The sequence below is a fragment of the Arachis ipaensis genome, chromosome B2 (genome assembly GCF_059453495.1).
Source record: "Arachis ipaensis isolate K30076 ecotype BB chromosome B2, ASM5945349v1, whole genome shotgun sequence".
Classification (NCBI taxonomy): domain Eukaryota; kingdom Viridiplantae; phylum Streptophyta; class Magnoliopsida; order Fabales; family Fabaceae; genus Arachis; species Arachis ipaensis.
Genome location: NC_142437.1, coordinates 90,150,624 through 90,174,833, shown reverse-complemented (window position 1 = coordinate 90,174,833; position 24,210 = coordinate 90,150,624). Strand labels below are relative to the sequence as shown.

The following is a 24,210-nucleotide window of genomic DNA, read 5'->3' as shown; positions in this document are numbered from 1 at the left end:
TTTGTTTTTCTTTTTGTTCTCTATTTATTTGCTAGTTTGCTGAGGTTATCTTGTTCTGCCTAGATTGTTGCATCTCGACTTCTTTGCGTTGGTCGTACTACGGAGCTGTTAAGTTTGGAACAGCAGGTTCTGATTGATAAAGCTGCATCCTCCGAGCTTTTGTTAAATGAAAAGGAAAAAGCTGTAAGTGATGTCACTGCTAAGGTGAAAGAAAGGGAAGATGAAGTAGGGGACCTGAAGGAACAGATCAAGTTACTGAAGAAAGAGAAAGAAGACGAAGTGGGACGTCTTCATGGGCAAATCAGGATGCTCCAGGCTGATTTTATGGAAAATAACAGAGTTAAAGGTGAGATGACTGCTCGTCTTAACGAGCTTGAGGAGGAGAAGATGGACATGTTTTTGGCCGGATTTGACCGTGCTGTCAGCCAAGTTTTACTGTTCGCCCCCGAATTTGACGTCGGGCGGCTGAATGTTGCAAAGACTGTAGTGAATGGTCGGCTTGCTGATGATGAGGGCGTCGAAGACCAGGATGAGAGTGTTCCTCCTCCTTGATGGAAATTTTTATGTTTTATTTATTGTAGTTTGTTGTTTGTGTTGGAATATTTTGAACTTTGTTTCCGACTTTGTTTGTCGGCCTTTGTATGTTTTGTGAATGCCTGTTTAGTTCTCATGCTGACTTTCATGGATACTGAATATTTCATCGGCGTGTCCGGCCTTATAAGGTCGGTTTTGGTAATTTGATATGCATTAAAGCTTTATATTGGTTGTGAAATTGAATTGTCTATTATGTGAGATGGTCGGCCTCGTTAAAACCTGTCCGAGTAAATCCTCCTTAGGAAAAAACCTCGTGATCAGGAAAAAGAGTACCTGGCCAAATCACTATTACAAATAGAATTTAGTTGTAATACATTTTCAGGGATGAAATGTTCCATGTGTTGGGGAGGGGTGTTCCTTCTATTGTTTCCAGACAGTATGCTCCTTTTCCAATAACTTTAGAGATTCGAAAAGGACCCTCCTAATTTGCGGCTAACTTTCCTTGACCTGGCGGTTTCCGTACATCTTCCATTCGTCGCATAACTAAGTCTCCCTCTTGTAGTGTTCTCGGCCTTACTCTTTTGTTGTATTGTTTCTTTATCATTGTTTGCATGGCTTGCTGCCGTAGTTTAGCCAGGTTGCGTTCTTCGTCTATTAGGTCGATTTCGGTTGCTCTTTCCGTCGAGTTGTCTTCTTCATTGAAGTATTCGGTTCTGCTGGATCCTTGGCTGAGTTCGACTGGTATTATACATTCTGTTCCATACACTAGTCGGAATGGGCTTGTATTCGTTGTTGTATGTGGTGTTATGTTATAGCTCCATACTACTTCTGGTATGAGCTCGGCCCACCGCCCCTTAGCATCTGTTAATTTCTTTTTTAATGCCTGCAAGATAACTTTGTTAGCAGCTTCTGCGAGCCCGTTGGTTTGAGGGTGCTCGACAAAGGAAAAATAATGTTTAATATGCAGATCTGTAAGGTATGATGCAATTTTTCTATCGGTGAATCGCCTGCCATTATCAGATATGATTTTCCTAGGTAAACCGAATCTACATATTATCGTTTTTCAAATGAAATTTTGTACCTTTTTGGCTGTGATCTTTGCTAGGGGCTGTGCTTCAACCCACTTTATAAAGTAGTCGATGGCCACAAGTAAAAATTTTACCTGTCTCGTCGATATAGGGAACGGGCCGAGTATATCCATCTCCCACTTATGGAACGGCCAGCTGATGTTTGATGCATGCAGCAGCTCGGCCGGGTTGTGGATGAGTGGTCCGCACCGTTGACATGCATCGCAGCGCTGTACTTTGTTGTTGCAATCCTTTCTCATTGTTGGCCAGTAGTAGCCGGCTCGTAAGGTTCTTGTGACTAGGCTTCTACTTCCAGTGTGGTTTCCGCAGATTCCGTCGTGCAGTTCGTTTAAGACATTTTCCGCTTCTGCCGGCCCGAGACATTTCAGAAGGGGTCTAGAGATTCCTCGTTTGTATAGCTCGGCTCCCAGCAGAGTATACTGAGCTACTTTGTATCTGAATGACCTTGGTTCCTCTCCTTCTGGTATGGCTCCGCTTCTTATGTAGTTGACGAATACATTTCGCCAGTCTTCTTCCTGCGATATGCTAAAGACAGATTTTGTCTCTAAACTAGCTTCTGTTAACGTAATATGATGAAGCTTTTCCGTTTGTTCGGTTAATATGTGCGTGGCTAGTTTTGACAGGATATCAGCTATGTAATTCTCCTCCCTAGGTATGTGTAATATTTCAAATTTTTTGAAAGACTGTACTAGGGTTTTTACCGAGTTTAGATATCTTTCTAAGAGTGTGTCTCGTACCTGGAATTGGCCGCTTACCTGTTGTACCACTAATAGTGAATCGCAGTGAACTGTCAGAAAAGAGATTCCGACCTCCTTAGCCAATCGTAATCCAGCCAGCAAAGTTTCATATTCGGCTTGATTGTTTGTTGTTTGGAAGAGGAATTTGATCGACTGCTCAGCTTGTACCCCTTCATCATCCTTTAGAAGGATCCTTGCTCCGCATCCGTTTTCATTTGACGTGCCATCTACATATAAGTCCCAATTTTTGTTCTGTTCATTTTTGCATGTAAATTCGACTACAAAATCGGCTAGCCCTTGAGCTTTAGGCGATCCTCTTGACTGGTATGATATGTCAAATTCCGAGAGATCAATCGCCCATTTCGTCATCCGTCCTGCCAAGTCTGATTTTGAGAGTATTTGTCGTAAAGGGTGCCCCATGCGTACTATGATCGGGTGCGTCTGAAAGTAATGTCTCAGGCAGCGAGCTATTATCACCAAACCGAGTGCTAGTTTCTCTATCGTTGGATACCTAAGCTCGGCGTCCTGTAGGACTCTGCTTACGAAGTATACCGGGTGTTGCTCGTCCCCTGTTTCTGTTACGAGGACAGAACTGATAGTGTTAGCTGAAATTGAAAGGAAAAGTAGTAGTGGTTTACCTTGCTCGGGCTTCTGTAATATAGGTGGTGATACTAGTATTTGTTTGAACTCAGAAAATGCTCTTTCGCAGTCAGTCATCCATGTGAATTTTTCCGACTTCTTTATTGTTTTGAAGAAATGATAAGATCTTGTTGCCGCCGCTGGTAAGAATCTTGATAATGCAGCCAGGCGCCCTATTAGTCGCTGGACCTCCTTAATTGTTGTTGGTGATTGCATGTTTAATATGGCTTGGCATTTATCTGGGTTAGCTTCTATACCTCGGTTTGTTAACAGAAAACCGAGGAACTTTCCTTGTTTTACTCCAAACGCGCATTTTTCGGGGTTGAGCCTCATGTTATGTGTTCGTAGCTGTTGGAAGACTTCTTTTAAGTCAGCTTCGTGCTGTTCTTCTGAGCTGGATTTGACGACCATGTCATCGACATAGATTTCAATATTTTTTCCGATTTGGCCTTTGAATACCTTGTCCATTAGTCTCTGATAGGTGGCACCTGCATTTTTTAGTCCAAAAGGCATTACTTTATAACAGAAATTACCTTGGTCGGTTATGAATATTGTTTTATCTTCGTCGTCCGGGTGCATTTGGATTTGGTTATATCCTGAGTAGGCGTCCATAAAGCTTAGCACTTTGTATCCTGAGGTATCATCCACGAGTCTGTCGATGTTCGGAAGAGGATATGAGTCCTTTGGGCAGGCTTTGTTCAGATCCGTGAAATCCACACACATTCGCCAGCTTCCCGTGTTCTTCTTTACCATAACCACGTTGGCCAGCCATGAAGAGAATCGGACTTCTCTGATGAAACCTGCATTGAGAAGTTTCTGTGTTTCTATTGCTGCTGCTCTCCTTCTTTCGTTTCCCAAGTTTCGTTTTTTCTGACGTATAGGTCGGGCATTCGGGTTAATTGCCAGCTTGTGGCAGATGAAGTTTGGGTCGATCCCCGGCATGTCGGCTGGTGTCCAAGCAAATAGGTCAGCATTGTCTTTCAGGATGTTCTTCAAATTTTGCTTTCTCCCTGCAGAAAAAGCTGATCCAACGTTAGTATATTGATTGTCTGTATGTAGTTGTACCTTCTCCAGGTCGTCTGTTGGGGAAGGTCGGTCGTGGTCATCTCTTGGATCCATGTCGGTTAGTCACGGGATATGTTCTGAGTTATATACCGAGTTTATCCTCGGGATTGTCTCTTTTGCGGGCCTCAGTACACTCGCATTGTAGCATTGCCTGGCTTCTCTGTGATCAGCATGAACTGTTGATATTGTGTTATCCTGCAAAGAAAATTTGACGCACAAGTGGACAGTGGAGACGATGGCTCCGAAGGAGTTCAAGGAGGGGCGCGCCAAGATGATGTTGTAGGGGCTGGCGCAGTCGACCACTAGAAATTGAATATCCAGGGATTTGGAATTTGGTGGCTCTCCTAATGTTGTTCTCATCCAGATATAGCCCGATATAGGGACTCTTTCGCCCAAGAAACCTGCCAGCTCCCCTCCTGATGGTTGTAGTGAATTGTCGCCCAGTTGCATCTTTTTGAATGTAGAATAGAACAGGACGTCGGCGCTGCTTCCTGGGTCGAGCAACACCTTTTTCACGGTTAATGGTCCCATGCTCACTGAAATTACGACTGGGTCATCTAGGTTTGGCGCTCTTAATTTGAAGTCAGTGGCGCCGAAGTTGATGGTGGCTGAGGAGGTTGGTTTTGGGGAATTTTGTCGGGTTCCTTCCATCATCATCATGGCCTTGTAACTTCGTTTCCTTGCTGTGCTCGTTATTCCTCCCCCTGCGAATCCTCCTGAGATGTAGTTTATGACTCCTTTGGCGGTTGGGGTTTCGACTGGGTCTCGCCACGATCCCTTGTCCCTGTGGTCCTAGTTATGCTTCGGTTTGCTTGTATATGCTTCCTTTTGATTCCTTGAGCTGATGTACTTGTCTAATAGCCCCTGTCGTGCCAGTCTTTCCAACAAATCCTTGGCAGCCACACACTCGTCTGTGGTGTGACCAAACTTTTGGTGGAAAGCACAATGCTTCCCTTTGTCCACATACCTCTGGTCCTGGTACGTTCCAACCTTGACTGGCGGCTTGATTAATCTGTTGTGGAGTATGTCCTTTATAATATCTTCCCTCCTTGTGTTGAACCTGGTATATGAATCAAACTTTGGAGTTAGTTTAAAAGATTTTCTATGTTCTTTGGTGTTAGACCTGTTTGACTTGTCCTCGTCTTTTCGCGAGGTCGGCCTTTCGTTCCTTTGTGTCTCGCGAAGTTCTTCTATTTCAATTTGTCCCGTAGCTTTGTCTCGAAATTCTTCCAGCGTCTTTGGCTGGGCCACAGCTATGGCTTCTTGGAACTTCCCTGGTCGGAGCCCACTTTTAATGGCGTGTAGTTGTACTTCTGAGTTTAGGTCGGGAATCTCCATGGCCGCCGTAGTGAAATGCGTCATATATTCCTTGAGGCTTTCGTTCAGTTCCTGCTTGATGGTACTTAGATAGTCCGAATCTCTGACATATATTTTTGATGCCGCGAAATAATTGATAAACATCTTGGCGAACTCGTCGAAGCTAGTTATGGATCCTGCAGGCAAATTAGAGAACCATAGTAGGGCGGCTCCATCCAAAAAGGTGGGGAAAGAGCGGCATAAAATGGGGTCGCAATCGCTATTGAGGAACATCATGGATTTGAACTTGGTGACGTGGACCTTCGGATCCCCAATGCCTTTGTATGGAGTCAGGGTCATTGGGAGTGTGAAATTCAAGGGCATTTTGTAATTCATTATCTCTTCAGAGAATGGATTAGCTCGTCTCCTCCCGTTCTTGGGGAGAGTTTCTGCTGTTTTAGCATTGGATTCTGACTAATGCTCTTCGTCCTGCTCGGGATTCGCCTTTTTGCTATGCTCCTTCCGATCTCCGTTGTTTTGTATGGCCGCCAATAGTTCGGCCATTCGTTGATTTTCTGCCAGTAGCGCGGCGTTTGCGGCAAGGAGATCGGTGTTCGCCTGGGTAGAGTGATGAGTTTCGGAATGATCCATCATCGTCCTATTCCTGCGATAAAGAAAGGGAAAGAAAAATGTGCAGATATGGGTAAGCTTTTATAAACGGATATATTCTCAGGGGGGAGAAGCTTAACGTCGGCCCCACGGTGAGCGCCAAATGTTCTGGCAAGGATATTGCTCTTGATTTATACGTCGGTCTGATGGTACGATAAGAGCTCCTGAGCCGACGTTAGTCCTGAGCCGACGTTATCCTCGTGAACTCGAACCCGAGCGTGGTACCTGCAAAAAGGACTCCGACGCTCAAGTCAGTGATAGAATAAAATACCACTAAAACCAAAGATATAAGATTGGAGACGAGCAGTATAGGGCAAAACCGAGTAGTTCTATCGAGTGAGAGTGTGTTGTTTTTCATGTCTCCGTTCAATGTTTTCTGTTCGGATTTATAGGCTCAGCGTGGAGCCTGATCGGTCAACATATTCCGAGATTTCCGCGAGTGGATTAATCCGGATATGCTGGCAAGTACGCTGGCTCCGTGATTCGAGTATATGGGCGATTTTCGAAAGGCGACCGTTGCGTCGAGGTATATCTCGGACGTGGCCGAGATCGGCCGAGATTCTTGGGTGCAGTACATAACTATTAGACGTTAATAAATAATTATTTTGTATTTTTTCTTAGTAAGTGTATTTGCAAGAGAACAGTGTTATATTCTATAAAATAGTATTCCATATGATCTGATACCTTAATAAAATCGTATCCTACTAAAATTTTAGCAGGTATTCGTATTATTCGAGATACAAAGCATTTTAATGGAGCCTAAATTCAAATAGCGCATATATTTTTAAGTTCTTATATATATATATATATATATATATATATATATTGTGTTTGCTTGAAAGGAAATCAAATAGGTTCTTGATTAAATAAACCACCAATAACTAAAGGGAATAAGTATATCCTTAAATAAGAAAGATTAATTAATGTTAAACAACTCAGACGGGTTTTCTTAATTAGTGTTCTTTCTAAAACCTCAAACAACTGAACAGAATCTTCTTTAGAGGATAACGCACGTTTATGATCAATGCCCTTCCTTACCTACCAAACATGTCTTCTCCTCTATTTTATATTTTTAATGAAAATGCTAATAGAAAATAGAACCAAAAAATACTCAAAACTCAGTAATCTTGCCACTTCAAATTACCTCAATTTTGCAATTTAAAGCCTTCGATGAAACTATTGGCAGAACTCATTTTCAAACGTTTAATCATAGGGAGACTTGTAGCCATTCAATGCCTGAACGTTCGTGGTAAGAATGCAATCAGAAAACTTATGGTTCCCAGAATAGTTTTACATTTTCTAAAAGGAAATGGATATTACAACTCTTATTTTGATAATGTAACTCCTTTTTTCTACAAATTCATGCAAACATACAATGCAAAAAATTCAGGTATGGAGTGGCATTATCATTTTCCTTTTTAAAATTTTATAAGTCACAGGAAACATGTTGTAATGCTCCTAAAACAACATAATGGAACTTAGATTTGCTTTCCTAGTATTTCACTCAGTAACAATTCATACAACATAAACATTTTCATGCTTACCCATTTAAGATAAACAATATTTAACCAGCACCCTTAAAAGAACCAAAAATCGATGGGGGAAGGGGGAAATGAATGCTAACTTATGTACAAGCAGCGGAAGCAAAGCACTGATTAGGGATAATATACCTATTGTAAAGCAATCTGGGAAAATAATTCCTCCAGCTGATTTTCCTTTATCACGACACCATGTTTCTGCGTATAAAGTTCATGTTTGATCGAAGTGAAATCAGTAGTAGCATTTGCAGCAGATATGTTCATGTATTCATTCAGATTATGCACTGTTCCGTCTGCACAAACGAAGAACCATAAGCATGAAGAACAACAACTTACATTATATAGCATGATATTTTCTTTTCCCAGTATAAACAAAATAGCACAATTCCTAAACTTGAACGTTACCCTAACAGGTTAACCTTTTGATATTAACAGAAAATTGTTTGGTAACTGCATATGTAATGAATATAACTGGATTGGACCCAATTACAAGAGTTGGGCTAAGTTCTGAGTGAGAACAGTATGAATAGGATATCGGTATTATAACACTCATTATATGAATTGTGAAATATCTTAGAACTTTCTTCTCATTGATTACATTCCTCTCTTATATATGATTCATCCCTTTTCTATGATCTATTTCAACTATATCTTCAGTTTCCCTAATAATTCTACAAATGTTCCATCCAATTCTATAATTATAGTAATTCCAATATCAATCCTGTTATATCATAACATAGTGGAATTAAATTAACATATCCTGGCTTCATCGATAAGAATAGTGATCACTTGGTCAATGTACTCAATTCCAAAATCGAGCCTGCTATAAGTTTTGCTCTTTTATAGGTCCCCTTGCAAGTAACTAGATAACAGTTGGAAGAAATCCATCTCTTTGATACACTGACTTAGGATGTAGTACTCAATAATGAGTAAATGGTCAAAATCGTCTCAAAAAGATCACTCATTCTCCAAATTAGTACCCGAAAGATTTTTTTAATCAAATTCGCCCGTGAAAGATTTTTAGTAATCACATTCATCCTTCCATCTATTCCTTAGCTGATGCCATTAACGAAAGTTGATGTGGCCCGTTAAGTAACATCTCAGCACATTGCTAAACAACACCATTTTGATGCTAGAGTGGGGGATTGATTGAAATGGTGCCATTTTGACCATCAAAACCTATACCTCTTCAATTCCTCATATTATACCTTCACTTCACTCTTTTCATTCCATAACAAAACACTCTGATTCTCTAACCTTGACATTTCATCTTCACACAAGAGAAGAGGAAGAAGCTTTCTTCATCGGCGTCATTTATCAAATGAAAAACTAGATAATGTATGCCAGGGAACGTATTAATCCATTTACAGAAAACAACTTAAAACAAACCCACAACAAAACCAAGGAAAAGAGAAGAACCGCTTCAGCGATTGGGGCCAAATTCGAAGTCGAGCTCATCGGCCTCGTAATCGTCCAGCAGGACCATGTTCCTGTCAGGCTTCTTGCTGAGAAAGGAGGACAGGTCATCATCCAAATAAGAAGCTTCTTCCTCTGCTTCTGCTTCTGCTTGATGGTGGTTGTTGATTCTCTGGGTCTAAGGTGTGTATTGAATTTGGCATATTTTCATTTGGGTCGGTTTGCCCTTTTACTCATGCAATGAATTAGTTTTGATTTTGGTTAAGGGTTTTGATTTTCAGGGCTATTGTTGAAAAAGCTACGATTTTTTCAATTGTTTTAAGTTTAATAGGAAAAATTGAGATCGGGTTTGTGACATTTGTGATGGGTTGTGGCGTTGGGGTTGAATCTAGAAGTTTCATTGGAAATTGTCCCTTGAGTTGACTTTTGTGGATGCAGAAGATCTGATGTGCTGTGAATTTCTAAAATTTAGGAATGCTCAAGTTGATTTAAATCTCTAGTCACTCAATGATGTTCATCTCTACGATTGAATTTTTATTTAGTTTGCAAATGTTTTTCTCTTTAAAAGTTTGGCAATTTAGCTTTGCTATCTGATACCATATGGAATTAGTATTAATTATTAGGTTTCAAATCATGATCTGGACTTGTTTGTGGTTTGTGTGCCTATCTTTTGGTTTTGACCACTACATAATTTTGGGATTAGGGTTCATCAATTGGAAACTTATTTGATCTAATTTCAAAAACTTGTAATGTCAGCAGCCAATTAGGACTGCCAAGTGTGTGTGCTGAGATGACACTTAACACTTAACAGGCTACATCAGTTTTCCTTTACGGCGTCAGCTAAGGAATAGGCGAAAGGACTTAACGTGATTAACTAAAAATCTTTTAGGGAGGAATTTGGTTAAAAGAATCTTTCGGATACCAATTTGAAGAATGAGTGACCTTTCAGTAACGATTTTGACCATTTACTCAATCAATATCATAAGTTTACAGTGATGCTATTTTAAGTTTGATGAATGTTAAAACTTAGAACCAAAGTCAAATTGAATAAGGCAGGAGTATAAAATACATCAGATTTCAGAACCGTGTGAAATTGGCATTTAATATTATCAAATTTTTAGTCAACAATGGTTTTATACAAGGTAAGAGGAGCAAATATTGGCTGTATAACCATACATATATACGATGATCAACACTATTAGTCCAAAATAGTCAAGATTTACTTCTCTCAAACTTAAAATTAACGGATCCTCTCCTTATATATGTGTGTGCGTGTGTGAAAGCAAAGCATCTTAATTTTGTAAAAGAGTTCAAGTCATTACCTTCAGCAACAATGGGTTCATGCTGAGGAGGTTCTTGCATCCAGTTTCCATCAGAATCTTTCATGTGTCTTCTGTCGGATGCAAAACATCGAAGGAATATCGGAGCATGCACAACACGAAATAACCTGATTTCAAAAGAAACCAAACTCTAATGCTTTAGTGTAAAATATAACCAATCAAAATTCCATGAGTTATTTTGAAATCCTGAAAGGACAAGGCCAACATAATAAAATGCCATGAACAAATAAATTTTGAAACCAAAATATTGAATAGGTGGCATATGCTTGATTAGAACATGTTCTTAAACATACCTTGAACGTATTTAATAGCATGAAAAATGGTTGTTATGACCATGCATACTACTGTAAACCTTTTCATAGTAAGAGGTTGATTAGTCAACCAAGAATGAGCATTTATCAAACAAAAGATTATTTAAACAGTGCAGTCTTTGATGCAATCATGATTGCAGATGCTGTAATTGTGAGTTCAATTATGGTTGTCATGACACACATTCTGATTATTGCAGTGTAGAATATTTCGAGTTTATAACTTGAGATAGATCCTGTTGTGGATCAAATGCCATCCATTAGATACTCGACAATTGGGGACCGATATAGTTCCATTGGGGGGGTGTAAAAAAGAAGGAAGCTAGTGTGGCATAAGTACCTATTAAAATCAGAAAATAGCTTGAAAGATGGCCGAATTGTTTCAGATATATATGAAGGTAGAGGGGAAGGAAAAGGAAGACTTGAATCTAAATCCCAAACTTGAGGAGGGCCACCTCCTTGATTTATCTGTAATGACAATTACGAGAAAAGTATATCAATGATCTGTGCAATAACCATCTAAATATACAATAAACTGATTTTAAAATTCCGTAAACCAGTTGCCTCAACTCATTGGAAGGAATACATATTTCGTGATACCTGAATGCAAATTACATGATAATCCCAGAGAATAACGCCATCTGCTCTGTGGCTAGCCTTCTGATTCCAGAGTGGGATCTATAGAAGGAGAGACATTAACAGGTGTTAATTATTATCATTTTGGAACAAAAATGATAAATAACTCTTCAATCTTATGTAGCACAGACAATGATAGACGGTGGACAATGAACACAAGACACGTAAAAATTTACTAAAAAATACTCGTTATTCATAATTTCAAAAATTCTCTCCTTAATTTCCTTGTTCATAATAAAAAAAATACTTAAGGTATAATAAAACATATCAAAATTTCTTGCTTTCTTCATATTTCAAATTTTAAATGATTTTCACTTTGTTGTATCCATTCTTGACCAAGACATTAAGAGTCTTTTTTTTTTTTTAATTGTACAAGTGCAGACACTTGTTAGAATGTTAGCATCTCCTGTAAGGTACAACGCATACACATATCAGACATGTAAGAATGGTAATGTGCCTGTGCCTTATTGCTACAATTCAAGTGCTTATAAATTGCAGTGCAACAAAAGAAAGGGTTGCAGAGACTTAAACATGTAATCAATACTCTGTCCACATACCATTATTAAAGCATGAGGAATTGAGGATACTGTGTGTCCACTTGTGCTTTTGTGTGTGTGTTTTGTGTGATGAAAGCTTAATAATGGTTATGTTCCAATACTTTGGTCATGTTGAACCTGCTAATAGTGCAGAATCAAAGAATTATTTCCTTTCACAGAAGCATTATTTCCTCCACATATTCACGGGTGCAAGGTGAATCACCTTGAACAAGAAAACTAGCAAGCAAATTACAAATCTCCCCTAAGACTAAGAATAAATAATAATGTATATGAAATGGCACATGCCTGCTTCTTTTCATTGGAAATGAAAACAACAAAAATATCAGATCCTTCAGCATTGGCTATCCCATCAGTGCACAACTTCTTGCAAAGCAAATATACATTCTCCTCACTGCAAATAAATCACAGGAAGAAAAAAAATAATCATCATAAGTAGATAGCAGAGCTGGAATATCAGCTTTAGAATGAAGATGAGACTCAATATGGTAGTCAACAATGAACATGCATATAGTTAGGGTCTTGTTAGATGTATGAAGAATGCAACATCATCGCTATTTTTTTTATTGATCCCTACCAATGGAGAATAGGAAATCAAATCAACGCTAGTCAAGAGTGAAGATGTTGATAAATAGTAAATTAGTAACTGAAGTTAAGAACATAGTACAAACATAGAATTCATCACACACAAAATGTTAGTTGACGTCTACACCCATTCCGCTTAATTGTGCAAAAAATAATTAAAAAATTAAATAGAGGCTAAACATGATAAAGGAAAAGGGGGTCCTGTAAAGATTCTCCATGGAAAAGAAAACACAGAACCAAAACCCAAAACCCTAGAGAGAGAGGAGTTGAACCGGGGGCTTACCAATAAAAAGGGGTATGGTGGAAGTGAGAAACATCCGAAATTAGTTGCTCCATAGTTGATGTTGTTGCTCCTTGATCAGCACCCTTCCAATCCAACACCATAGATCCGTGCTGTGTGTGTGTCTGTTCTTTGTTTCTAGAGCAAAAGTGGTCATGAATAAATTACACTTCAAATTCGTTATACTATTGGAAAAAAACCCATTTATACCCTTGAACTTTGCGAAGTAGATAAAAATACTCATCAAACAACACACTAACCTTATCTCTATAAAAAATAGGTTTTATGTGAGAAAAGTATATAAATTCTATTTTTTTTATTTTTTAATAAAATTTTAAATTATTCTAACTCTTTATTTTGAGTAAAATATCAACTCGATCCTGTCTATTTTTTTTAATGACATCGCAACTCTTAACCAAAAACGTAATCTATTTTGGTCTCTGACTCTGTGTTTCATCTACCAACGCGATCCTTCTATCACTTTCACGGCGAAAACTCGACGAAAATTACTGACGTGTGTAGGCGAGTGGATGATATGGATGGCTTGGGTGGTTACGTGGAAGATGGAAGCCCACGTGGCTAGGTGAAATGGACAGGGTCCTTTCTGTCCTCGTCCACAACACAAAAATGCCATCGTTTTGAGGTTTCCAGGCGTCGTTTGGTTTCGCGCCTTATATGTTATCCCCTAAAGACCCCTTGATCCTCTAACACAATTACATTCTAAACCCTAGCAGACAACTCTCTTCTCCATCAAGGCAGGAGTGAGTGGTGAAAAGCTTGGTGACAAGGTTGCTGACGAAGCTTCTGACGGAGACGTAGACGGTTGTTGGACGGCGCTGTTGACGGAAGTTAAACGGTTCGGCACACAGCACTGATTGCTGAGGTTGGTGTCGCTACTGTCCCTTTCATTGTTTTGCTTGTGTGTGGTCCTCATTCTACAATTGTTATTTGCATTCAGCCATGGTGGGGTAGAGAGAGGTTAAAATATTGTTTCTTTTACTATATCCTAGAAGTTTTATGTATTTAAATAAGATGAAAGTATAGAGATGTGTTAAAAAATTATTGAAAGTTGGAACAGATTATTAGGATTGGCTGTTTAAATTGATGTAAGATTGAAGAAACTGCATTAGTCCAGTTAACAGTGAAGAATACTGAACCCCAACTGATTCACCACAGCCACTACCTCCACCAATTAAGAAAGCTGCTCATCATCCAAAAATGAAGAGAAAAGGCAATTCTATGGAGACGAAAATGCATTCCCATAAGGCCAAGAAGACATTCGAGGTGACTTGTAACAAGTGTGGCCAAACGGTTCATTACTACAAAACATGCTCCAATCCACCCAAAGATCCTAATTGGAAGCCTATGACCAAGAAGAAAATGAGGGCTTTGAAGAAGTCTACTCCAGCAATGGACTCTGCTAGCACCACATAGGTATGGCTTCTTTAGGATTTGATTTGTCATATAACAAAATGGTTAAGGATTTAAGTGTCACATGATAGGTTGGTCAGGGTTTTAATTGTCATTGTAAAATTTGATGAAGCATTTAATTGTCATCTCTGTATAATGACCCACACAGAACCAGTTTGGTGAGGGAAACAATCTGAATGCTAGTGTTGAAGGAACTTCTCTGGATCCTGTGGTAAGTAGTTTGTAGGGTTACTTAGTTTAAATGTGTTCATCATGAGTTTTATTGTTGACTATAGATTGAGATGTATATTATTTATGAATGTAGACAAAGGCAAAAAAAAAACAAAAAAAGAAGTTATCTAAATCAACACCAAAAGAAGGTACAACAGTGAGACAAGGAGATGAAATTCCTCTTTCACAGTCTGCTCCCCAACCAGAGGTTGTAAGTGACATAATTCACAATTGTATTATAAATAGCAATATCTTAATCTTATTTTTTGTTTCACATAATGCAATACTGTTGGTCTACATGGAGCATCTGAGACCCCCAACTTGAATAATCCACCTACACAAAGGATGAAGCAACTAATTGTTAGGCCACCAATTTCCTCCACCTGTGTTCAAGCTTCTATGGTGAATCAGAGTCCTCTAATCATTGGACCTCACTTTAGGCCTCCCACTCCTATCAGCACACAACATGGACTTAGTGCCGAGACAATGGCCGCAACAACTTTCGGGAATGCATCAAGACTATTCAAGTTCATTCTCACTCCTGGATTTAGGCCTCCTAGGAAGAACTAGAAGTGTAGTCCTAGGTTTATATTCCAACAAGTAGATGCTGTCTTTTTTATAAACTAGTTTACATACAGCCACAACAAACAGTCTTTTGCTTTCTGTTTTGATAGCCTATGTGAATTAAGGATCTATAATACTCTATTTATCTTTGTGTTGCTGATGTTGGTATAGTTCTATATGTTTCCCACTTTTGGAGTCACTTTGTGCACAAGATATTGACATTTGGTTACTGTATGAAGTTGTTAATGTTACATATTATTGTTAGTTATTACTGGATTGCTTTTCATGGAATGAAAGAATTTGAGTGTAACACATTCTATTTTTTGACACAGTCTATCTTTTCCAAATAACCAACACAATTATTCGATTTAATAAATTCGGATTTACACTATTAAGTGATACAACTATTTCAGCAACTGGCACTTCCAAAACAAAAAAACATCATAGACTTACTATCTGCTATCCAGTTTAACGGAGATAATTTGCAAATACAACTCCAAATACAAACACAACAGCCATCAATGGATAACTAAAACCCCTATTACACTTAACGTGCCTAGAATTTTTCATCTGCAACTCTAACCCAGAACTCTGTCCTCTAGCTTAGTCACTTTCTCTTCCATCGAAACAGCTGCATCCAACAAATGATTTTGCTTTGGATTCCGACCATAAAGACTGTCATCATTTATTTGCTCCTTTTCAAATAGTGAAATATATTCATCCAGCCATAGAAAATATTTGCAATGATATTCTGCAGTCTACACAGTAAAAAAAGGAAAAACTAGAATTGCAATGAAAAGATGTTTGCTATAGATCTTGGCAGGAATATGAATATAACTAATTATTTCATACCTTAAAATTTGGGCATCCAAAGAATAGCCTATTAGGGTTCGAATGTATTGATGACATGAATAGAATTGCATGAATCCCACAATTGCATTTTGGGACAATGAATCTTTTCTTCTTCCTCGCTCCAGCACTGCCAACGGAGCTCACAGAAATACTCCTACCCTCATTGTTCAACACATCTCTTCCACTCCCACGATCTCTACTATTGCTCATGGTGGTATCGGTTCCATACACGAAACAGGGGAGATAGACGACCAGACTCGTCTAATAAAGACGTCTGGAAACCTCAAAACGATAGCGTTTTTGTGTTGTGGACGAGGACAAAAAGGACCTTGTCCATTTCACCTAGCCACATGGGCATTCATCATCCACATAACCACCCAAGCCATCCATGTCATCCACTCGCCTACACACGTCAGCAATTTCCGTCGAGTTTTCGCCATGAAAGTGACAGAAGGACCACGTTGGCAGACGGAGCACAGGGTCAGGGACAGAAATGGATCGCATTTTTGGTTAAGGATCGCGTTGTCATTCGGAAAAATGGACAAGGACCGAGTTGGTACTTTACTCCTTTATTTTCAATTTCAATTCTACTATTATTTCTTTTTTTCTAAATTCAAAACTTTTTCAATCTTCTATTACCACATAAATCAACTATTTAAATCACCTTTCATATATCATAAATACCATGCAAAACTCTTCTTCATAACCTTTAACACAATGTGAGGAGTCTTATTGGGACGAAAGGCGAAACTCTTACTTGAAAACTAAACCTCATAAATTGTCTTGAAAAAAGGTCAGTTGTGTGGCAGTTCATATGGCTTTGATTTTCCTCTTCAATAGGGATTCTAGTCGGTGGAGTCTTTAGGGGTCTTGATGAAGAACTTAAGATGTTGAATCCATCGGAATCGGCGGTTAAGGACAACATTACAAGGGGAGAGGAGGTCGTTGAGCGCAGCAAAGCAAAAAAGGTAGGAGCCGGTGTCATCGGCGACGACCTTCTAGTAGGCGAAGAACCAGAGATCGAGGCAGCGGAGGGAAGCGGAGAGGTTGGTGACGGTGGCGTTAGGGTGGCAGAAGCTGTCGACCCAGGAGATTGAGAGAAATGCGATTGGGTTATCCTTGAAAAGGGAGGTGGTGGGATCTAGTGGATGCTGGTTGTAACTTGTAACGACCCAATTTTCAGTATGGCATACTCATATCGAAACATCGAGTGTTACCAACTTAAAACTACACCGACATTATTATTAATAATATCAAACCTGTAAAGGGGTTAACGGAACTTGATTTTTATGAAAAACCTTCCTTAAAGAAAATAAAATTACAACCAAAACAATAAACAGATACATACACAAACAGGATATATATATATATAGCACTTAAAAGATGAAAAGTTAGTCACTCTCTCACAGCTACGAATATATATATACAACTCAAAATATCTCCGAGGTCTGTCCCATATAAGAAGCCCCTAATCTGACATCTAGACTAGCATAGTCTTCTAACCTGATCTCTTGAAAAACAAAAGTGAGAGTCTAAGAAAAAAGAAACACTAAACCAGAGAATTGCCAAAAGAAGATGTTGATGTCGCTACCTAATTGCTATCAGAAGTTAAGTCTATGATTTCTATATCCATCTCAAGATCCTCATCATCCTCAGAAGTCAGATCCACAGTCTCTATCTCCTTGATGTCCTCGTCGTCAGAAATAACGATGACCTCTGATGTACTTTGGAGACTACCATCACTGTTGTCACCTACGAAAACTGTACCATTAGGAGAAATCTGCTCAACTGCTAAGGGCTGACCAGAAGCTGCGGCGAAAGTTTCAATAGGCTCTATGGTGAAAGGGTCAAAGGAGCGAGTAGAAAGAGACTCTATCGACATATCCAAACCTACCGGAGGAGATTCAGGAATGTAGTCATCGACGACAGGGCCAGGCTTAGGCACCACCTAACCATCCTGCTGTGCTGGAACTAAGGATGTCAATGGGGAGGGGATGCCTCCCTGCTCCCCGTCCCCGCCTCCAGATTTTGTCTCCGTCCCCGCCCCAATTCCCGCCATGGGGGATAATTGCCCCCATCCCCATTCCCCGTAGGCCCCATTACCCGTCTCCTTATATTGAACATTTATATGAAAATTATAGTGAAAATTTTTTAAAAATAAAAAAATCACAAAACATTATTACAACACACAAACATATCTTATTCAAGATTACAACTTACAAGTCTAGAAATACAAAATAACAAATCATAGTCCATAAAATAAAATGTTAAAATACAACTTTCATTCTAAAAAAAAACATAAATAACGTCTTCAACATCAAATATATGTTTTTTCATTGTCAGAATACAACTTCCAATAAACAATTTCATGTTCTCTGTTAAAATACAACACAAACATGAATATATTACCATACATTATAAACAAAAGTACCATATATTAAATAAAAGTTATCAAGCACAAGATGAATCTTGGCATTATTTGTACTATAATTTTTTTTGAATTTGCTTTAATTGCTTGACCATTATCATCTTATGTTGGTTCTGTCTCATTATTATTTTCAATAGGAGTTGAGATAACTATCCATCCTATACATAAACAACAAGATTTAATACAAAAACACTAAATTAGATTCTAGTTCAACTTCAGATATGTCCCCGAGACGCGGGGATCCCTGTGGGGACTGCCTCGAACGGGGTCCGATTGTGAGAAATTTTCACTGCGGGGATGGGGATGGGGGACAAAATTCTCCCGAAGCAGGCGTGGGGACCCGAGCGGGGATCCCCGCCCCGTCCCCGCTATTCCTTAAAATTTATGAATTTCCTGAGTTATCCTTAATAGTTTATTTCTCATATATGTTTTTTAGTCATTTCTCACACACATATATATAGAAACCCAAAACTCCTAATCTTTATTTGCATAACCCTTCCTCAATTCAGATATCCCTAACGTTGTCCATACTCTATCCAACCTCTCTGCAGCCACCCCCTCGCCACCCTTCTCACCGCATCGTCACACCTCACCGTGCCATCACCCTTACAGCGTCGTAATTTCTATTTGTGGCATTCCTTTTCGTAACTCTGCCGTCGTGTCCATTCTTCTCTCTGTTGCTGCATCTTCCACCTCGTCCACTGCTTTATCCTTTGACTCGTTGTTGCGTCCTTGCATCATTTTGAAAGAAGTCACCATCGTGTCATTTAGACTTTTTGTATGAAATCTTGTAGTTTTTGTATAAGATAGATACTTGCAGTTCTATTAATAATTAGTTAGAACTATTTTATAGATGGAGAATGGGGTCCCTGCGGGGAATGGGGCCCCGTGGGGAATGGGGATGGGGAGCAATATTTCCCCACGGCGGGGAATGGGGACGGAAATGGGAAGCAAATCTGAGGGTGGGGATGGGGAGCAGGGAGGCATCCCCCGCCCCGCCCCCGCCCTGCCCCATTGACATCCCTAAGTGTGGGGGGCTTCGGCTATCATCCCTATCGTCAAAGACAAAACCGTGAGGCCTGTGTGCCAAAGCGGACAATATCGTGCTAGCGGGTGGTCTGGGCTGTTACAGATGGTATCAGAGCCGGAGCCCAGATCGATGTGCCAGCGAGGGCGCTGGGCTCCCTTAGGGGGTGGATTGTAAGGTCTCACATCGATTGGGGAGGGGAACGAAGCATGCCTTATAAGGGTGTGGATACCTCTCTCTAGCATGACGCATTTTGACGAGTGAGTGTGGGGGGCTTCGGCTATCATCCCTATCGTCAAAGGCAAAACCGTGAGACCTGTGTGTCAAAGCGGACAATATCGTGCTAGCGGGTGGTCTAGGCTGTTACAAGATACAAAGAAAAAATTCAAAAAAAAAAAGATTAAATCAAATACAAAAGAATATATAATAAATAAGCAAAAATGGAAAAAAATAGAGAAGGATAAAAAATCACTAATTAATGATAAACAATAAAAAAAGCAAAGTAGAGCCTCTTCTAATTAATGATAAACCACACACTACACGGTCATATGAATTTTTTGTATTGAACAGGAGGAATGGCATGAACACAGCATGGCAGAAAGGGAGATATGATAAAAAAAAATTGGAAATACAATCATATATCTATAAACAGAATAGCCAACAAAATCAAAAGTTCAGAACCACGTTCGTTAACAAAAATAACAGCCACCAACATCAAAAAATAAATCAAAATCAAATTCATGGAAAAAATAGAATTTTAAAATATGAAAAATTACATTATCAGAAACTAATTATTAATTAGCATGAAATCAAATTAATTAAGTAAAATGCCAAAATCCAAGCAGAAAAGAGAGAGCAGTGAATCTTACCAGGAACAGGGGAGAAATGGCCGGAGAGATAAGAGACTCCGGTGAAGAGAAAAGCAGATATACGGAGTAGCAATGTAGGACGACGACGACACAGGAGTTGAACAGACTCAACAGAGCAGCGACGTTGGCAAAGGAAAAGGAGAGAAGATAAAGTCGCAGTAGAGGGGAAACGGCACGGTGCGGTGATGGCGTCGTGCAGGACAAAGAAAAGTGTCGAGAGAGAGAACGCCACAGTGGCCGGCGATGGCTCGGTGAGTGAGACGGTGAGGTGAAACAAACAGTAGCGAGGGAGGTGTTCAGAGGTGGCTAGCTGAGTGCAGAGAGGATGGAGAGAACACAGAAAGGGGGTTCGCGAAGAGAGGGTGAGGGTGACTGGGTGAGCGGCGCTAGTGAGTGCGAGAAGGGATTAGAGTTTTCAACTTTTCAATATATATATATATATATATATATATAGGTGAAATGACGAAAAAACTAAAGTAAAAAACAAACTACTAAGGGTGTTAAGTATTTTAATATATTCGGGGACTGCAAAAAATGCAGGGACAGATATCCCTGCTTGGGTCTCACACCTGCTTTGGGGAGATTTTGTTCCCTATTCCTGTCTCCGCAGGAAAACCCGCCGTCGAAGCCCCATTCGGGGCAGTCCCCGCGGGAATCCCTGCCTCCTCGGGATTTTTGACACCCCTAACTGGAAAAGGACTTCCATGCACCTGATCAAAAGGATGATGAACAGAATTGGGATGTAACTAAGATAGCAAAAAAGTATATAGTGCATCAGGATCAAAGAGAGGTAAATCTAGTGAGTGCTGAAAGGGAAGATCTCTAACTACGTACTTACGGACTCGAGGCTCCGTGGCTACCACATAAAAGCTGTGAAGGACAGGATCCTCGTACACATAAGGCTGCTCAAGCTCATAGAAAATGATACTTGATCTCCATATGAAGGGGGTAGGAAGACAGGGGTAAGAATTGGCGAGTTCTTAATAGGGTCAGGGTGAAATAAGTTAATTTGCTTTTTATATAATGGCCGTGTGTCCCAGATCAATCAAACCATAATAAAAGAACATAGAGCAAACAACAAACAAAAGCAAACAGCAACATAACATACAACTATAAGAACCAATTCAACACACGCAAGTGATATGCGTAACCAAGTATGATGCATGTCTAGCCCTAGTGCAGGTATTGATACCATCCATCAGTTTTTGACCCGTGCCCAACATTACATCCTTACGAATGTTGTCTTTCGTTGCCATCGCTTTCGGATATAGTGCCCAGTACACTCTTGGATGTTTAGTCATCGTGTGTGAATACTTTGAGATTTGTTTCTTCTGTTTACCTATCTTTGAACTCTTGTTCCTTATATCGGGCTTCTAGTCTTATTACTTCTTTATATATACATTATTGTATGAGCTTTAGAACTGCCATGGTACTTTGTCGCCCATTGCTTTATAGCCATACGTAAGCTTAGGGTGATAGGGTGTTACACAATAGACACCACAGGTACATAATTGGGTCTCAGCCATTGATGCTCAGAGCTTTGCAACTTGGTTTTTTTTTTATCTTTTTCATCATTATTTTTCTTTTTCTTACTCTTTCTTATTCTCTCTTGTTCTTGTTTTTCTTGTCAATTCTTTTGATTCAAGGATCAACCTCTTGCTTATTTTTGGAGGTTTCATAACACTTCTCTAAGTTCCTATTCCTTAAAAATCAACATTCCTCTTGTTCAAAGAAATTCATACATCATTCTCTTAATGCAATCACAATCACAAGTATATATACCACCACATACAATGTAACAAGATAATTGTAAAATAAACTCAACTTCTAGCATAAAACACTACTTTTTGCTCTTTTCTTTTGAAAACCTTTTTTTAGGACATTACATGAGGCATCTTTGAAAATAAACATGAAAACTAAAAACAGACTAAAAACTAAAGAAAACAGAAAACTAGGAGTCATGCACTAAATAGTGAATACCAGAAAACCGAAAGTAAGAAAATAACATAAGCAATATGGAAAGGGAAATAGAAATGAAAGGGAACTCAACTACCTCAGTCATCATGGTGGCCATATCCCTCCCCAGGCTGTGCTCCACACAATCCTCTCAGTCGCCCTATATCTTGTCTGACTTGAAGAAGTTCATGGCGCTGACTTTTTTGCTCTGCTACAATATGATAGAGGAGGATGTCGTGGCTATCTTGGTTACTCTCATATGCTCGAGGGAGGAGGTCAACTGCTGCCAATACTCCTAAGGTAGAAAGTAGTGCCCTTGAGGCATGAGAGGTAGAAAGTGTGCAATTCTATTTATTTCAGGTAGTATTCGGATGGATTTGATGGAGTTTCTATAGAAAAAGAGAAGAAAGTGAATGATGATGTCAACTCTGACCTCCCTGCACTGTAATAGGAATAACTCGAGCTAAGAGGTCCAATTGATGTGATTTCAGTGGCATTAGAAAGATAACTTCCAGAGCTTTCCAATGATTTATAATAGTACACACTACACACTTCTTCTCCAGCAATTCGGCCTTGGTGGTGCCTAACTTGGAATTTTCCAAGTTAGGCGCCAAAGGAGACTCCAGACGCCAAAACCATGCTGCAAGGGTGGCGCCTAACTTGGCTTTTCCAAGGTAGGCACCAAGACATAATCAAAGCATCCAAACCATGCTGCAAGGATGGCACCTACTTGGGATTTCCCAAGTTAGGCGCCAGTTCAATGATTTACAAGTGGTCCTACGTCTATCAAGGAATGCTGCGAAGATCTTCATCAATTTTGGATTAAACTTTAATTTAATTATAAATAGGAAAAGATATTATTTATTTTTAGAAAATATATTTTACATTAATTAGGATTAGGTATAAAGGGAAAAGAATCAGCCCTTGGGGCTCTTCTCTTCTCTCATACCTCATTCCGCACTTGACAGTTTTTTAGAATCCTTGTTTTCTCTTTGAACCATGAGCAACTAAATCTCCACTGTTAAGGTTTGGAGCTCTGTTTATTCTATGGATAAAAACTATGACTGTTCTATTTTAATTCATGTATTGATTTCAATTTCAAGAATTGTTTTCGTTCTTTATCTTATGAATCTGGGTGGAACGAAAGTATGACCCTTGTTCTAATTGAGTTCTTGTAAAACTTGGAAAAACTCTTTGCTTGAACAACAGCTTGAAAACAATTTCTCCTAAATTTCTAATTATTTGGACTTAACGGGATATGTGACATATAATCCTCTTATATTTGGATAATTAGGATTTCTGTGGCATATAAACTAGAATTAAACTTAACCCTCTAATTGGAATCAAATGACCAAGGAATTGGCGGTTGATGAAGGTTAGAGGAGACTAAAAAGGTCTAAGGAATTAGGATTTAGTCACATATAGTTTGCCATGAATTGAATCTTGCATGATTAAAATAATTAGTAAGAAAAGTTAATTCAAAAAATAAATATCTCTGAAACCTTAATTGTTTTCTCCCATATTATTCACACATATTTACTGCTTGTTTTCTGATATTCTGAATTTACTGTTTATGCTTTTGAACTCTCAAAATACCATTTTCTGTTTGTCTAACTAAGTAAATCACGCAATCATTGTTGCTTAGTCCATCAATCCTCGTGGGATCGACCCTCATTCACTTGAGGTACTACTTGGTATGACCCGGTGCACTTACCGGTTAGTTTGTGTGATATAAATTCCACACAAAGTTTTTGGCGTCGTTACCGGGGATTGTGATTGACAACTATTAGTTGTTTGATTGCTTAGATTAGGAATTTTAGTTTTAATTTTATTTATTTTTGCTCCTTAATTTTTGAAATCAACTGCTATTAATTTTTTCTTAATTTCTGAAATTAAATTTGGTGTTACCTAGTTACTTTTTTTTATTTGCTTATTCATTTTTTTTATAAAATTCGAAATTCCTAGGTTAATCTTATTTATAACTTTTTTTAATTTCCTTTTCTTTAATTGTTTAGTGTTTTATTTTATCTCTTTACATATGTTACCTCAGTGGGAATTCTCTACACTCTGAAGTAGAGAATCCCACTTTTCTTGTTTTCTGTTTGTTTATGAGCAGGAACAGAGACAAGGAACCTCTTGTAGATGTTGATCCTGAACTTGAAAGGACTTTGAGGTGACGCTTGGAACA

At 39.1% G+C, this 24,210-nt stretch overlaps 3 protein-coding genes across 4 annotated transcripts; all 3 read right to left on the bottom strand.

Moving 5' to 3' along the window:
* Window positions 1-4,126: 4,126 nt before the first annotated feature.
* On the bottom strand, window positions 4,127-4,723 carry LOC148574801 (uncharacterized). The gene has a single exon (XM_088505962.1). The coding sequence runs from the start codon at window positions 4,721-4,723 to the stop codon at window positions 4,127-4,129; it is 597 nt and encodes a 198-aa protein (XP_088362088.1).
* Window positions 4,724-4,855: 132 nt separating this feature from the next.
* LOC148574800 (uncharacterized) lies at window positions 4,856-5,719 on the bottom strand. The gene has a single exon (XM_088505961.1). The coding sequence runs from the start codon at window positions 5,717-5,719 to the stop codon at window positions 4,856-4,858; it is 864 nt and encodes a 287-aa protein (XP_088362087.1).
* A 1,191-nt stretch (window positions 5,720-6,910) lies between these two features.
* Window positions 6,911-12,874, bottom strand: LOC107625451 (amino-terminal glutamine amidohydrolase). 2 transcript variants are annotated; one of them, XM_088503466.1, is made up of 7 exons: window positions 12,689-12,874; window positions 12,109-12,214; window positions 11,231-11,308; window positions 10,971-11,098; window positions 10,305-10,429; window positions 7,699-7,859; window positions 6,911-7,264 (listed from the first exon to the last, which is right to left on the bottom strand). In XM_088503466.1, the coding sequence occupies exons 1-6, from the start codon at window positions 12,787-12,789 to the stop codon at window positions 7,699-7,701; spliced, it is 699 nt and encodes a 232-aa protein (XP_088359592.1). In that variant the 5' UTR covers window positions 12,790-12,874; the 3' UTR covers window positions 6,911-7,264. The 2 variants fall into 2 exon arrangements, with proteins under 2 accessions (XP_088359592.1, XP_016183570.1); XM_016328084.3 differs by lacking the exon at window positions 6,911-7,264 and having other exon boundaries at window positions 7,403-7,859; window positions 12,689-12,873.
* Window positions 12,875-24,210: the final 11,336 nt, after the last annotated feature.

Bases quoted from the DNA above. Each gene is read 5' to 3' on its own strand.
- LOC148574801 (XM_088505962.1), bottom strand. From the start codon at position 4,723: ATGATGATGATGGAAGGAACCCGACAAAATTCCCCAAAACCAACCTCC.
- LOC148574800 (XM_088505961.1), bottom strand. From the start codon at position 5,719: ATGACCCTGACTCCATACAAAGGCATTGGGGATCCGAAGGTCCACGTC.
- LOC107625451 (XM_088503466.1), bottom strand. From the start codon at position 12,789: ATGGTGTTGGATTGGAAGGGTGCTGATCAAGGAGCAACAACATCAACT. The intron at 11,309-12,108 runs GCATGTGCCATT...CTCCTTCTATAG, and splicing joins TTTCCAATGAAAAGAAGCAG to ATCCCACTCTGGAATCAGAA. The intron at 11,099-11,230 runs GTATCACGAAAT...TTGTCATTACAG, and splicing joins ATCATGTAATTTGCATTCAG to ATAAATCAAGGAGGTGGCCC.